The sequence below is a fragment of the Phoxinus phoxinus genome (assembly GCF_949152265.1).
Source record: "Phoxinus phoxinus genome assembly, chromosome: 5".
In the NCBI taxonomy this organism is placed as follows: domain Eukaryota; kingdom Metazoa; phylum Chordata; class Actinopteri; order Cypriniformes; family Leuciscidae; genus Phoxinus; species Phoxinus phoxinus.
Window position 1 is genome coordinate 22,179,996 of NC_136880.1, and position 14,442 is coordinate 22,194,437.

The following is a 14,442-nucleotide window of genomic DNA, read 5'->3' on the forward strand; positions in this document are numbered from 1 at the left end:
ATATACTGTAATTCTACGGTATTAATATTTTCAAATAACTTTATAGCCATTTACTGTAAAAAAACAAACAAAAAGCAAACAAACATGCAGTACATTTCTGTGATTATTTCAATTTACAATAAACACTATAAAATGGTGAGGCAAAAACAACCCAATTTGGGTCATTTTTGCAACACAGCTCTAGGTAAAAAGGGAACCCCAAAATAGGTTTGAAATTAAAATCACACAGAAAATGACTAAAAACACAGGCAACAGCAATAGGCTTATAAAAAGGTGAACATTTATTTATAAGCAAAAACACCCAAAATGGACAAAAAATAAGAAAAGTGCTGAAAAGAAAAATCTAAAACTCTGTTATATTAAACAGATGAACAAAGTTGCATTTTAAAAGTTTAATAATGTTTAAGGACAAATTTGACCAGTTATTTAGTTTATTGTTTTCTCCTGCCAATGAGAACCTGACGGCCAAAACCATCAGGCTGAGTGCCACCAAGAAATACACATTCTGAAAGTCTTAATAAACATTGAAATTTGGGAATAAATGATGTTTTACAGTGAATCGACAATTTTTACCCTCTCTGTTAAATTTGTTTATAATCACACACTCTCACTATTACAGCTTGTTCAGTTCCAGCTCATTGTACCATTTGAGTGATTTGAATGTGAGAGAAAACACTCCAAACAAAACCTCCTCGCACAGTCATTTTCAAAGTACTTTCTAGGGATTTGAAGTATCAAAAATGTAAAAAAAAAATATTTTCAGATGCCACTTTTCAGTTTTAGTTCTTCCCACTCGACAGTCACTGGTCCAGTTTTAAAGGAACACGCTCCTCGCTGCAGTCAGTTGCAAAGTTCCCTCTCCTCTCCGCTTTGATTAGTTTTCTTCTATTTCCACATATAGGCCTGTTCCTGTCATGAGCGCCTCGAACACGGATAGGAGACTCGAACTCAAACTCCTGTGAAACACCCGTTCAGCGCCATTATGCTTTTGCTTACAAAATGCACCAGCCCACAATGCATTGCGTACTACAGTACAAAACCGTAATACATAAATACAGTAGATTAGTGTTGAAAATAGGCTGAAAATTAACAGCAGTTGCTTTCTTTGAAGAATATTGCCTACATGCCCAGAATGCATTGTTTTCTACAGCAACTGTTTTAATTGAAAACAGAATGTTACTGTCAGAATTTGTTTGTTTGTTTGTTTTAAAAGCAGTGATACATATGATTCACTGCATTTTCCAGTTGAAATGAGAAGCAGTAAAACACCAAAGATGTGCTCAGTCGCTCACAAGTCGGACAAGTCCTCTGAAACACTAAAAGAGCTCAAAAATATGTAAAAACAAGCTAAAATGGCACAGTTGCTTTAGCAAATGTGTTTTATCTTACATTTGCATTTGTTAATACTATCAGTTAGGTTTAGGGCTGGGTTTAGTGTAGGTGGTACATTATTTTCAAATGCCATAGAACATGAACATTTTAGCACCATTCACCAGATATTTAATTTCCCAACCAACAAAAAGTGTTTGAAAGTGTCATGAAGTTTGCAAAAAAGTCATGTTATATCCTATCGCTGAAATTTTGCCGCTGGCACATTTTCCCAATGAGCCTGAGTTGGTTTTGACCAGAGTGTTTCTTGCTAATCATCCGCGACTAGCTAAACAAAGAACAAGTAAAAAGATCTAAACTGCTGCTAACTGTATCCTTAGCCCTACTACAGAGACATGTTTGTAGCATAACACAGATGATGAACTATTGCTTATTAAAAAGATGGCTATTTGACATACAGTAGTAACACTAATCATTTAAAAATCAATGTGTCATGTCACCTGTAAGTCCATGGTAAGCACAGTTTTGAGTAAAGTTTTTACTAATGGGATGTTGAAAATCTCTAATTACTTGCTCAGTTTATAACAACAAAATCATATACCGGTACATTTACAAGTTTAGACCTATTAAGTTGGACCCTCTGTTCTCTCTGGGTTGGGTATCTTCCAAATTGGCCAGACCGCAAAGGGTAACTGAGGCACAAAATAGCAGGAGATTAAATGAACAATTCTTTTTCTGTGATTTTTGGCTGAAATAAAATGGCCTCAAAACCCTATGGTTTTAGGACTGGAAATTTCAGCTAAATAGTATGTTGGCAAAAAAAAAAAAAAAAAAAAAACTCCCTCTGAGAAAACAGCACTTCAGATATTGAGAGTTTGAGATTTATTTCCACCCTATTGCTCTTACAACCCATTTGATTGTAAATCTGTTATGTCACCTGACACCTTGTAAAGTTAACTTGCCAACAGAAAAGACAAACTGTTTCATACTTCGTTAAACTCCCCTCAACAAACGATCTTGGGTAGGGGTTGTTGTAAAAGGGCCATTGCACTACACTGTCTTAGCTCATCTCTGCAACAGAAAGGAAGACAAGCATATGAATCATCAATAACAGCTGATGTTTAACCCACAATGCCTTTCCTGTATCTTCAGGAGGAGTGTTCCCTGAGGATTTCTCCATCCTTATGACCATCAAGCCCAAGGCAGGAATACAGTCCTTCCTTTTGTCGGTATACAACGAGCAGGGCATCCAACAGCTGGGTGTGGAGGTGGGCCGCTCGCCGATCTTCCTGTATGAGGATCAGCATGGGAAACCCGCTCCTGAGGATTACCCCCTTTTCCGTGCGATCAACCTCGCAGATGGAAAGCAAGTTGACTCTTTATTTTTTTATTTTTTTACAAGTGTTTATTAATGGGCCATAGCGTGTGTGTGTGTGTGTGTGTGCGTACGTACGTGCGTGTGTGTGTGTGTGTGTGTGTGTTCAACAAGCTGTAGTACAGTTTTCATCAACTGGCCGTTGAATGTGTTTGGATTGGTTATGCAGTTTGCTTATTAAGTTTTCCTAATATCTAGTTTAGTCCGCTGTGTTTATTATTGGTACTATTTTCCATCTGCCTATTCATTTATTTATCTATATAGATATATAGTAGGAAAATTGTGTGATGTTAATATTCAGCCATATGCAACTGATCAAGCAAAGCAAACATTTACTTGAAAAGGATACGAGAACGGCAGTAAGCTTCTGTGCTTTTGATTAGCCACATTGAGATTTACATGTGATAAAACAATGTTGTATTCTCACAATAATAAAGACCTTTTTTTCATTTCATTGAAAACAAATGGTGTTAAACAAAAAACAGCTTTTGAATATATATAACTGAGTCAACATGAGAGACAGTGTTGAGACGCCTTTTTAAATGCGCATGGACAGAGAGATTGCTGATTGTTTTTCATTTAAAATATTTTATTTAGGAACATCCTGTACTAAAACAAACCTCCCTCAATGGCAGGCAGTTTTTTTCCCCCACTATATAAATGTAAATGTATAAAGATCCAAACAGCAGACAGTAACATAGTTCATGCTACAAACTAAACGATCTCGATCTTCATGACTCTTGTTTGTTGTATTTCCTCCCCAACAGGTGGCACCGTGTGGCTATCAGCATCGAAAAGAAGACCGTTACAATGATTGTGGACTGTAAGAAGAAGATCTCTAAACCACTCAGCAGAAGTGACCACTCAATCATTAACACAGATGGCATCGCTGTCTTCGGCACCAGAATCCTGGACGAGGAAGTTTTTGAGGCAAGCAAAGCTGTTTTATAAAAACCCTGGTAGATACTGTCCATTTAGGATTTGTGAAACAGTGTAGGCCAAGGATAAACTCTCAGAAAAAATGGTCCAACATCTGTGACTAGGGTGATACCCTTTCAGTAGAAACACCTTGTAGGCTACATTTATTTAGCCCTAAAGGGTGCGTAATATATATTAGTATATTTAAGTACCACCCCAGTGACAGCTGTTATTCCAGGATACTCACACTGTTTAGTGTGACTCGAGTTCGTATGAAATGCTGGAAATTGCTAGATGATTTGATTTACTGCAGTGTCAAATTATGTTTGTGAAGAGATTTCACTTATGAATGATGGGGCATGTCATTGGGTTTTATTTGTCCATAGATCATTAAAATGTGCTGAATACTTGTCAGAGTTTTTGAACCTTTACATTTGAAGTTTACATATTTGGCCAATTTTAGTATATTTGTAGAGCTGTTGAGACCAGTGGGACTGGCTTATGAACACGGTGACCTGCTGTGTCATTTAAGAGAATTATACTAGCTGTGGTTGTTTTCTATTAAAGGAACAGTTTTTCTTTCCCATAGAAAATACGCTAATATCTCAATAGTTTATCCTCAACAGCAACATGATTAAATGTAGGCTTTTCCTTACATCTCACAGTATATTTATGCATTTGGCTGATGCTTTTATCAAAGGTACACATTTTACGATTTCTTGTTTACCCTAGGGACTTACCTCCATGACCTTGACATTGTTAAAGCTATGCTCTACTGTTTGAGCAACATCTACTACTTCTTAGATTTTTCTCCTGAGAATGTTTCAAACCATGCTCAGATTTCCCAAAATATCAAAGCCAGAGATTTTATTATGAACTTGTCATTGTATCTGAGCTATGCTATCCACAAGCATGTGTTGGGCTCTGTGATGTTAAGGCTCTGTACTCTCACTGTATGTCAATTGTTGCCTCATTTTAATTTCGGCAAAGTAAGTTTTTGAGAAACATCTGAGGCTAAATGTATACTTGCTAAATAAATGCAACATAACTTTCCTGAGGTATAAAAGAGCAATAGTTAAAAAAAAAAAAAATTATGTGTAGATACAACTCAGTGTAAGTACAGTACTGTAACACCACATACTCAACCAAATTCACAAATACTTCTTCAAGTATTCCATTCACATTTCTCTTTGCTGTACTAAGCAATGCATCAATCCTGTGTAATTCTGTACGCCCGATTGCGAGACAATATCTGCAGAGTCTGTCTTTGATGTGAGCTGAAGGAATGCTGTCTAATAAGAACAGCATGCTAAATGTTCGCCTCAGGTTAGAGATGTCGTACAGCACAGGAATCTTTTGAAATTCTGATCCCATTTCTTCCTCTTCCCTGCTCATCCCAGTGTTAGTCAGAGGGTTGTGATGAGCCTGCAAAATATATAGCCTGAGAGGTAAATCTGCCATAGTTAATGGGCTCATTTTCAGCAATCACTTAGTATTTCATCTCTCAATTCTTCCACCCACTGTACGATTGCTCGTAATGTTGGAAACTATTTCAAATATTGCTGCCCAATGGTAAACACAGATGTTTCAATCAAGGGAGTTACTTTTCATACATTACTGTGATTATGATGAAAGCGATGAACTGTCAAAGGCATTGCTAATAGGTTTTAGCACTGTTTTCTGTTTGCTTTGTTTTATGTCAAACATAAAATGCAAGTTTGATATTTTGGTGTGTGTAAAATAAAATATATGAGCATTTGCCCAAATTTCCCATTTGCAGATAGATTCATTAAATGGCTTACAAGGAAGTTATAAGTTATAAGGAAGGAAGTATTAGTACACCCAGACTTATGCCCACCATAGACTTAAAGCCGGAACCCACTGCAGACCCAGAGCCAGCCAAGTCTGACCAAGTATGTGAGCCGGTACCCATGTCCGTTCCAGTGGGTATATTGGTGGAGTTGGAGTCTGGAGTGGCTTATTGACATCAAGTCAGGTCCCAGCCTTGTTCCTGCCCTTGTCTGGATGTCCTGGTCCCGTCTGGAGTCCTTCCTACTCCGCTGGTCCCGTCAAACCTTCATCCTCCTTTCTTCGCCCAGCTCCAAGTCTTCTTCGTCTGCGCTGGTTCCACCTAGCTCAGAGTCTTCTTTGTTGCCGCCCAGCACCAAGTCTATTTTGCTGCCCAGCACCAAGTATGCTTCTGTTTTGTCAACAAGCACCAAGTCTTTGTGGTCGCTGATGGTCCCACCCAGCCTCCCACTCCTTTCGCATCTGCTGATCTCATCCAGTTCCTCAGTTTCAGCTCCTCCTTTGCTGCCTCCCCTCGACTGCTCGGATCAGCCTTAGGCTTCTCAGTCTCCGGCTTCTCCTTAGTGTGTTGATGCCCTGACTGCACCTCGAGCCTCTGAGCCCTGGACTCCACCTTGGCCAGTCGACCCATCACCTCCACCTTGGTGCCATTCCCCCTCAGCTCCACTGTGGTCCTTAATCCCTCAGACTCTGCCGGGCTCCCTTGTCTCTCCGGCTACACCTTGGTCAGTCATCACCCTGGTTGCGCCGCAGACTTCCAGAATTCCAGGCCTCCGGCTACACTCTACACGCTTTCCTCTGGCTCTACCGTTGTCCTCACTCCCACCAGCTCCACCTAAGTTTGCAGAGTCCTCATCTCCACCTCGGTCCATCGATTCAGCAGTTCTGCCTTGTCCCTTCTTTCCATCATTGTCGCCCAGGGTCTTCGTCTCCTCAGTTCTGTCTGAGTCTCCACCTCTCCTGGCTCCACCTCAGTCAGTCAGGCTCCTAGCACTACCCTGGCTCCTCCTTCCTTCAGTTACACCATGGGCCTTCATTCTGATGGCTCTGTTTGAGGTAAATACCTGCCTCCTTCTGCTGTGAGCTCCACTCTGGCTCCTCCCTCCATCATTTCCTCTCTGGCTTCTCCCTCCTCATTGGTGTCTCCTTCTGCCAGCTCCTCGTCCTCCTCCAGAACCCCCTCCCTCCCTCCCTCCTCCGTTTTCTGTTTATGGTGCAAGGATGCCCCTTCCGGGAGGGGGAGGTAATATCAGGATTATGATCTGTTTAGTCGTTCCTGTTTTCCTTCTCTGTCTCATTGGTTACTTATTAGGTGCTCATTGGTTGCTATAGTTACTGACTAGTGTCACCTGCGTTTCATTTAGCTCCCTTTGTTTTTCTTTATTTATAGCCCTCGGTTTGTGTTATCAGTTGTCCGTTCTCGACTGTGTACTGTTAAGTGTAGGGCTTGCAACATTGCATTGACATAATCAATTACATAAATTACTAAATTTGCATGAAATGCATTGATTTGTCACTGTGTTTATGTTCCCCAATGATGGTGGCTCCCAGGCATACTGAAAATCAGCCGATATTACAGAAATATCTGGCCCAATCTAAAATGTGGGAATTTTTTAAACAGCTATTGGTTACTTAAAATATCTGATGGATGAACTTGCGCCTCGATTGTAATCATTTATTTAATCATGCGGTGTCAATTGCGGTAAAACTTCACGGTTTTATTGACACTGCCATGTTTGATAGTGTCGTTATGGTTTTCGTTAGATTGACCAATCAAAAATAATAATCAATCAAATAATCTATAGATTAATTGATTGAAAAAATAATTGTTAGTTCCAGCCCTAATTAAGTGGTTATTCTGCTCCTGCGTGTGGATAATCTCCTGAGTGTTTATTATTTTGGCTTTATTGTTTAAAATTAAATAAATGTAAGTTTTACTGCTGCATTTAGATCCTGCCTTAATCTCTTTCTTGTTGCAACCCACCGTAACAGAGGGTGGGTATATTTTTGAAATCAATTTTCATGTTAAAAATTTGACTATACAACAAAGCTCCATGGGACATTTCCAGGACAAAATTGCTCCAATAATGGGGCATGTTTTCCCACTAGATGGGGTAACAATAGAAAAAATATCACAGGTTTTTCAGCAAAATTTACAATAAGTAAAACAATTATGGAAAATGGTACAGCAACAATTTACAAAGTAAACGACAAATATATGAAACCATTGTTAATATAGCTATTAATAAACTGAATAAATTAATTATGTTTAAAACAATTCACAGCTTTCCTTAAGAAATACGTGTGTCATGATTCTGCCATCATGTCTTTGTTTTTCCTGGTCTTGTGGCAGGATCATGGCAGACCCATGTTTTGTGTGCAAGCGCATGGCCAATTGTTTGGGCCATGTGCTTGTGTTGTCTCGTCATCTAGCCCCGCCCTCCTTGTTATCCTCGTTTTGTCATTATTGCTTTACCTGTGTCACCTGTTTTGTTATCATTAGTCTCCCTATTTAATCCCCTTGTGTTTGCTGTCCTGTGTCGGTTCATTGTCAAACTCTGTCCATCGTTGCGTGTCAATCTTTATGATATATCTCTGTGTGAGTACTTTGTCTGGAATCCTGTTTAACGTATAGTGAGAATTGTTTTGTTGTTTGTTACTGTCTAGTCATCGTTGAGTCTTAGTCTTGTTTTGCCCCCTCGTGGGTTTTGTTTTCTGTTTTGTCTTCAATAAATTGTGTAAGAGCGTTCAGTCTGCTTTTGGGTTCATCTACCTCCATCCACATAACAACGTGACAACCTACCTCTTTTTGTCTTGAAAAAATAATTTATGAAAAAAACACTTGTCCTGGAATACAGGTCAATGTTTCATATATATATATATTGGTCTATCTTCAACATATATATTTGACTCTGGTCAGTGTGGTTTTATTGTGTTCTACTTTCACTTGCTTACCCAACAGGAGATTTGCTATGCACGTTCATGTTCTTTTACTGAAGTTCTTAGCAAGGACTCTCTGTGAAGTGGGAAGTATATCTTGTCACTCTTGGCCAAGAAAGTAGCAAAGCTTAGCCAGCCCTGTGAGATATGGCACAGATTTAGCGATTTCTGGCTAGAAGTCCAGCATGTCATAAGTATTCCAAATTAGTGTTCCATCGAGGACATGTGTTAGACATTGAGTGGATGGAAAAATCAAGCTGAATAACTGATCAAGAACAGAACATTTAGTTTTCAGGTTATGACTGGGTGTTTTGCTTTATTTTTGAGATTTTTAGGACGTGTGATCATCTTTTTGTTGAATTTTGTCACTGAATAACAAATAGGTTATTTGAGATCCACCTACATGATCCACCTTTTCACACAATTTTTAGTGTCTTTTCTGCAGGTTAAGCCGGTTGCACACTGTGCGATTTTGGCCACGATTTGGCTGTATGAGACAAATTTGGCAAATTCTAAAAGATTCCTCTGATCCTAGGCTAAAATCGAAAGTCTTTGATCATTAGTTTGACATGTTCACCGACAGCCGTTTAATGAAAGTTGCGATCACATTTCACCTCCGATGAAATTCTGGCAGTGTCAGAAGATTTGACTCCAGTCCTCCAGTGTGACTTCTCAAATTGTCTTCGTTTTTAAGACAAGCCATGACCAAAATTAACATCAGAGATTTCTTTGTAGCCGCCATATAAATCCAGCGTGTAATGCAGCTCACATCACCGAACGCGTCATTGATGTAAAACTCCGGACAAGTTTTCTTGCGTGCGTCCGTTTTTAACGCCCCTTGACCTCCGTACAGTCTGACATTAATGACAACTGATATCTTACAGTGTGACATGGCTTACAGCAAGGATCATGTTAAACACGAGCTACCAGTGTGTTGCTCAAAGAAGCACCTTTTGGATTTGTTTGGAACTATTTTCATTGAAGGTAATTAGCAATGCTCTGTCTTAATTGTAAGTTAGTTAATAATAAATTGTTGTTTATTGTACACTTTTAAAAATTAGGTCACTGTTTGACATGCTTGTATATTGTTGCTATATTGTTGTTGTTCAAATTCAAGTTACGCATAGATTATTGTTTTCATGATGGATCATTGATGAAGTACTCATGCACATTTGTAGAGACAAGAGAACTACTATGAATATAACGATTTGTAGACTGCAAAGGATAGTTCAGGAAGTCTTGACAACAGTCATTATTTTTGCAATTCTGTTTTGTAATGCTAGAGGTGCAGAAACACATTTCAACTGCAAGTAAATGTCAATCACAGCTTTTTTTTGTTGTTGGTGATGAGCCATAGGTACTAGGTCTGAACAGCATACTTCATGATGGATGCGCATCTGTGTTTCTAGCCTTTGCAGATAGCTTAAGCAGGTGTGAACCTGGAACTGTGACTGAAAGGAAAATATGATCATATGCGCTATGACTTGGTCTGGGTTTCACAGCTGTTGAAGATATATTGTGTCCAGCTTGGTGTTTTGTAACCGAAAAGGGGCAACTTAAAACCACATTTTTTGCACTTCTCTGTCTATTAGAAGATTCTTTAATCAATTTTTGTGTTCCACTAAAAATAAAAACAGCATATGAGTGTGTAACTGAAGGCAGATCCCTTTCATAACCAGTTAGCTCTATGATAAGTTAGCCAAGCATGAAATGAATTTAGTTCATTTCATTTCATAATATTAGCTTGATTGAATGAAATGATTTTTCATTTTTAAGAATAGTTTCTTACTTTTGATCGGACCATCCATCTCAAGTTATCCTGTGTTTAATGGTTTAATTGGTATAACTGGTAGACCTAAAACTAGACTCATTCATCCTCCTGTCACCAGACCTCATTTGGAAATACTGGTCCAACTGTTCATTACAAAGGCTATCATTTCCTCAAAGATGTTACTGTATGCGGTTACACGTTTGGTCTTTACTCTCTCTCTCTCTCTAAAATCTTTCTATGTATCCTCTTCTCCCATGACTAGCCCCTGCCTGTGTCTTGCTCACTGCTGGGAAACATATTTTACTGTTTAACAGCTCCCAGTAGAGTGATAAGGTAACATTTGAGGCCTGCTTCAAGGCTCTGCATCGGCTGCTGTTTGGAGGATTGCGCTGGAATGGGGCAAGTGAGTCGGGGGTGGGGTGTATTAAAGCTTAACAATCATTTGATTTTTTTTGTTTTGCCTTAGTACACTAGTGCTATTCAAAGTGTGCATGGAATATGTCTACCTGTGTATAAAATGAAGCCTTTTCCCCAGCTCCTGCCACAGAGACTGTCTGCATTTCATGAAAATGTGAAATAAGATCTGGGGGGCATTAGATACTCCACGATTTCTGCATTTGACAGTCAGTTACTGTTTGTGCTCTTTTCAAACAATCTGCATTTTCCATGATATCATTCCAGTCTGTATTTTCCTCTGAGTCTTTCCAACCCTCTTTGCTGAATATCTGGGTTAAAGTGTCAGGAGGGATAACTACTGACTCCAGGCCTTAGAAATAAGGTGGACTGTCCTTTGTGACTTTCATTAGAACAGTGGATCTCAACCTTTTTGACTGCAAGGAATACCTGGAGTTCCTCGGGTTATAATTACAAAGTGCTGACAGTGGTAATCATACACACTTAGCAACCTTTGGTCTGATTCAGTCTCAGGGCACACATAATGAACCAAACTTTCTTCTCTGGGCTTGACCTCTGACATTTAAAGCACACAGTCATCACCTCAAACAGCAGAATAGGGCATTAACACTTCATCGGGTAAGGGTGATGATGAGACTAGGTGGATCTCATGTGTTAAACTCATTTCATAGAGTTACTCCGTTAAGTTGTGTCATGCTGTTAGTGGAAATCACTTGGAAGCCTTTTTCTTTGAACACACTTTTTGGAAATTGAAAACCCAGTACCATCCTATATTTTCTATGTGCATGTTGCTTTTATTTTAAATGATTCATCCATGCATGTATATATTTCTTTGCTTTTTTTAACCTAGTAGCTTCTTTGGGGATGTATGCTGGATTTCTTCAGTCATTTTGTTCGGATAAACCAAAAAGACCCGGCCTGTATTTTTTCTTCCGATACTCCTGTTACATTGCAACACTAACTCTGATGCTAATTGAATTAAACCTTCCTTAATGAGACCAATTGCAGGGTAATAAAGAAGTTGAATAAAGTTGCAGATATGATGATCTGAAATCAGTAGATCAGTGTTTTACTCCCCCTCAATTTCCATTACTGCTGCACCTTTGAGGCAGAGATAACTTACATTGCACTATACTGCAAACATCAGTAGCTAAGAGATTAATGTGTTAAATTTGCTAAAGAACATGCCAGGCTTCAGTGTTAGTGCTGGTCATTATAGCTTGCAGTGATCTGAATTGTCTTATATAAAAGAGCTTCATAGCCTGTGGCACTCTTGAGAATATTATTATTAACGCAGCAGGATAGAAGAAGGCCATAGGTTGCTGTCATAATTACTGGACGATTATGAGGAGCATGTGAAGCTTTTAAGAATGGAATGAGGCTGTAGTTTTAGTTTTAGTTTTTTTACATCTTAGACTTGTTACCAACGTATCTCTAGTCTGGATTGTATTCTATTTGGTTTTAATGTTCTTCATAGTCTAAGCCCGAACAGACTTATTAGAGCGTGTAACTAATACATTTAGAGATTTTGTGAAGACTAGTGACGCACATGAAGAAAATCAAACCAGAACAAGTAGCTGGTGAGGATTTTGATAGTGATCTATTGTTGTTGGAAGGTTTTGGCTTCTTGTTCAATGTTCAATATCCAGAATCTGAAATTAATTCACTGTACTGTACTGTACAAGGAGTTTTTCTCTTTGAGAAGAATATGTCTTAATGCAGTGCTCTGCAGTGATTGTAAGACAGGAGAATCCCAATGGATACTGAAGTATTCAAAGTAGATTTATATCTCCCTGTTTCCGCCAGTGTTTAGTCCAGAGCCATGCTAGTGTATATTATCTGGGTTCTCAGTAGTGAGGAAGAAGATGTGCCAGACGCCTAGAAAAACAACTCCCATCCAATGATGGAGAGTCACTGGATGGAATAAGCTGAAAAAGGAGATGTGTTTGACTATAGATTGATGTCAGTAGTGGGCCAGCACATTTTTGAATTCATGTTAAACTAGATCAGGTGTGTGTGTGAATGGTTTGTCTGACTATGTTTGAATGGGGTCAATGTGTCAGCCAAACCTCACTTGCTGTTTGTCACTTTTTTAAGGAGACACCAGTGTTATTTTAGGATTATTTTATTCAATCTGGTTTTCATAATATTTTGAATTAGCTTTCATAATATATGTTTAGTTTTCGTTTGATAATTACATTTTAGTTGTGCTTTTGTCATTAGATATATACTGTAATACTGTATGTATATATATATAAAACATTTGTAATTTTGAAAAAAAATATGAATGCTTAAGATATTAAATGTTTAACAGAATGATTTATCACATTTACAGAATTTAATAATACTATTGTTTCAATTTAAAGAATCTTCTAAAGAATTGAGTCAGAAAGCATATGATAAAGTAAAATTGCAGTTATTTATTCTATTGACGGCGCTAAATTTAACAGAATGAAATGCCTTAATAATAATAAACTTCTACCGTCTCCTTTAGGAAAGATGAATGGATAGTGGGTAAAAAAAGATACACTTAACTTACAAAGTGCAAATGTTCCAGATAATATGTGAAAATGTGGTTCAGTTCAATAACAATGTAAACATAATTTAGTTAATATAGGAAGCAACATGTTTGTATAACATTCTTTTATACATTTTCTTGCACAGCATAAATTGATATTTAGCCATGAAAACGTGTTGCTGTCTTAATATTTTAGGAATGGGGTCAATCATGATATTTGAGAGTTTTTGGTATAAAAAGGTTGAAAACCCCTGCCTTAAATAAGAGAAGACATTACCAGGCCTTAACAAAATTGGCACAGTTATGCATTTTCAGTGCTGATTTTAGGAGAAAATCTGTGGAATTCTGAATGGTTTTAAACATGCTAAAATGTGTCAAACAGAGATGAGAATACTAGAAATTGGTAGCTGAAAGCATAATCAAATTAGACAAAATATTTAATAAATGAACGTCAAATTCAATGGAGAGTGTGTGTGGGCTTAGACATAAATAAAAAGAAGACAAAACACAAACTAACTGCTTAGTTTTTCTGTATGCAAGTGTATGATAGTCTGTAGACCTGATTTTAAATGCAACCTATAGTGTTTTTTTATTTGGTATTATTATTTTTTATAGCCAAGCTAATTTGACAGCCAGTGATCATCATGTATTTTCATTGCATGAAAAAGCGCAGCTTTGACATTTTGCTCTTCTGGAGAAAAGTCATATGAATTTGGAGTGACATAAGGGCGGGTAGATGATGACAGAATTTTCAATTTAAGCCAAATATCCTGTGTAAAGTGCAACTCAATTGGAATGACCAAATTAATGTGAATATGTGAAATATGGCAAAGCTTTTAAGAAAAACACCCACTTTCTTAACCACAATTCATGCAACTTAATTTTCAATTATGATTTTTAAAATGAGTTTGACTCCTAAAAGTGTGTCAGCTGCTTCTAACTGTGAGATGTTTGTTGTACAGAGGGATGTCAGAGCTCTCCAGCATGTACAAGGATTTATTGGTCATGCTTGCAGGAAGCATCCTTTTTGTACCATAAAATGTCTTCCAGCGCCTTAAGCTCCCACAGATGTAGACCCTGTAATTTAATGTCGTCTGCATGTTAGCGTTCTCCTCCCCAGGCCACCCCGCTTGAATCGACTTTACATGCCAATCAAATCAAAGAAATCTGCCCTTCTCTGACTTACTTACCTATTTACGATGCATTATGTCTGGCTTTGGCATTACTGGTCTGAGTGGTCTGTGCTGTGGGGGTCAGCTGAGGTATTCTGCAGTCTCTACAGAAGTAGTTTACATTCTCAGCAAAGTCAGACAGTTCCCGCTTGAAGAATTCCTCGGGTTCAGCTCGTGCACGTAGCTGTTTGGCCTT

The 14,442-nt window shown here is 38.2% G+C and overlaps 1 protein-coding gene across 2 annotated transcripts in view; it reads left to right on the plus strand.

Moving 5' to 3' along the window:
* Positions 1–14,442, plus strand: part of col11a1b (collagen, type XI, alpha 1b) — an 86,630-nt gene that overhangs the window by 6,554 nt on the left and 65,634 nt on the right. The window contains exons 3-4 of one of the 2 annotated variants that reach the window (XM_079614493.1): positions 2,482–2,695; positions 3,472–3,634. In XM_079614493.1, coding sequence (XP_079470619.1) covers positions 2,482–2,695; positions 3,472–3,634 — 377 coding nt within the window. Of the gene's footprint in view, positions 1–2,481; positions 2,696–3,471; positions 3,635–9,218; positions 9,356–14,442 lie in introns of those variants that run through there. The other variant, XM_079614494.1, reaches the window with a different exon arrangement.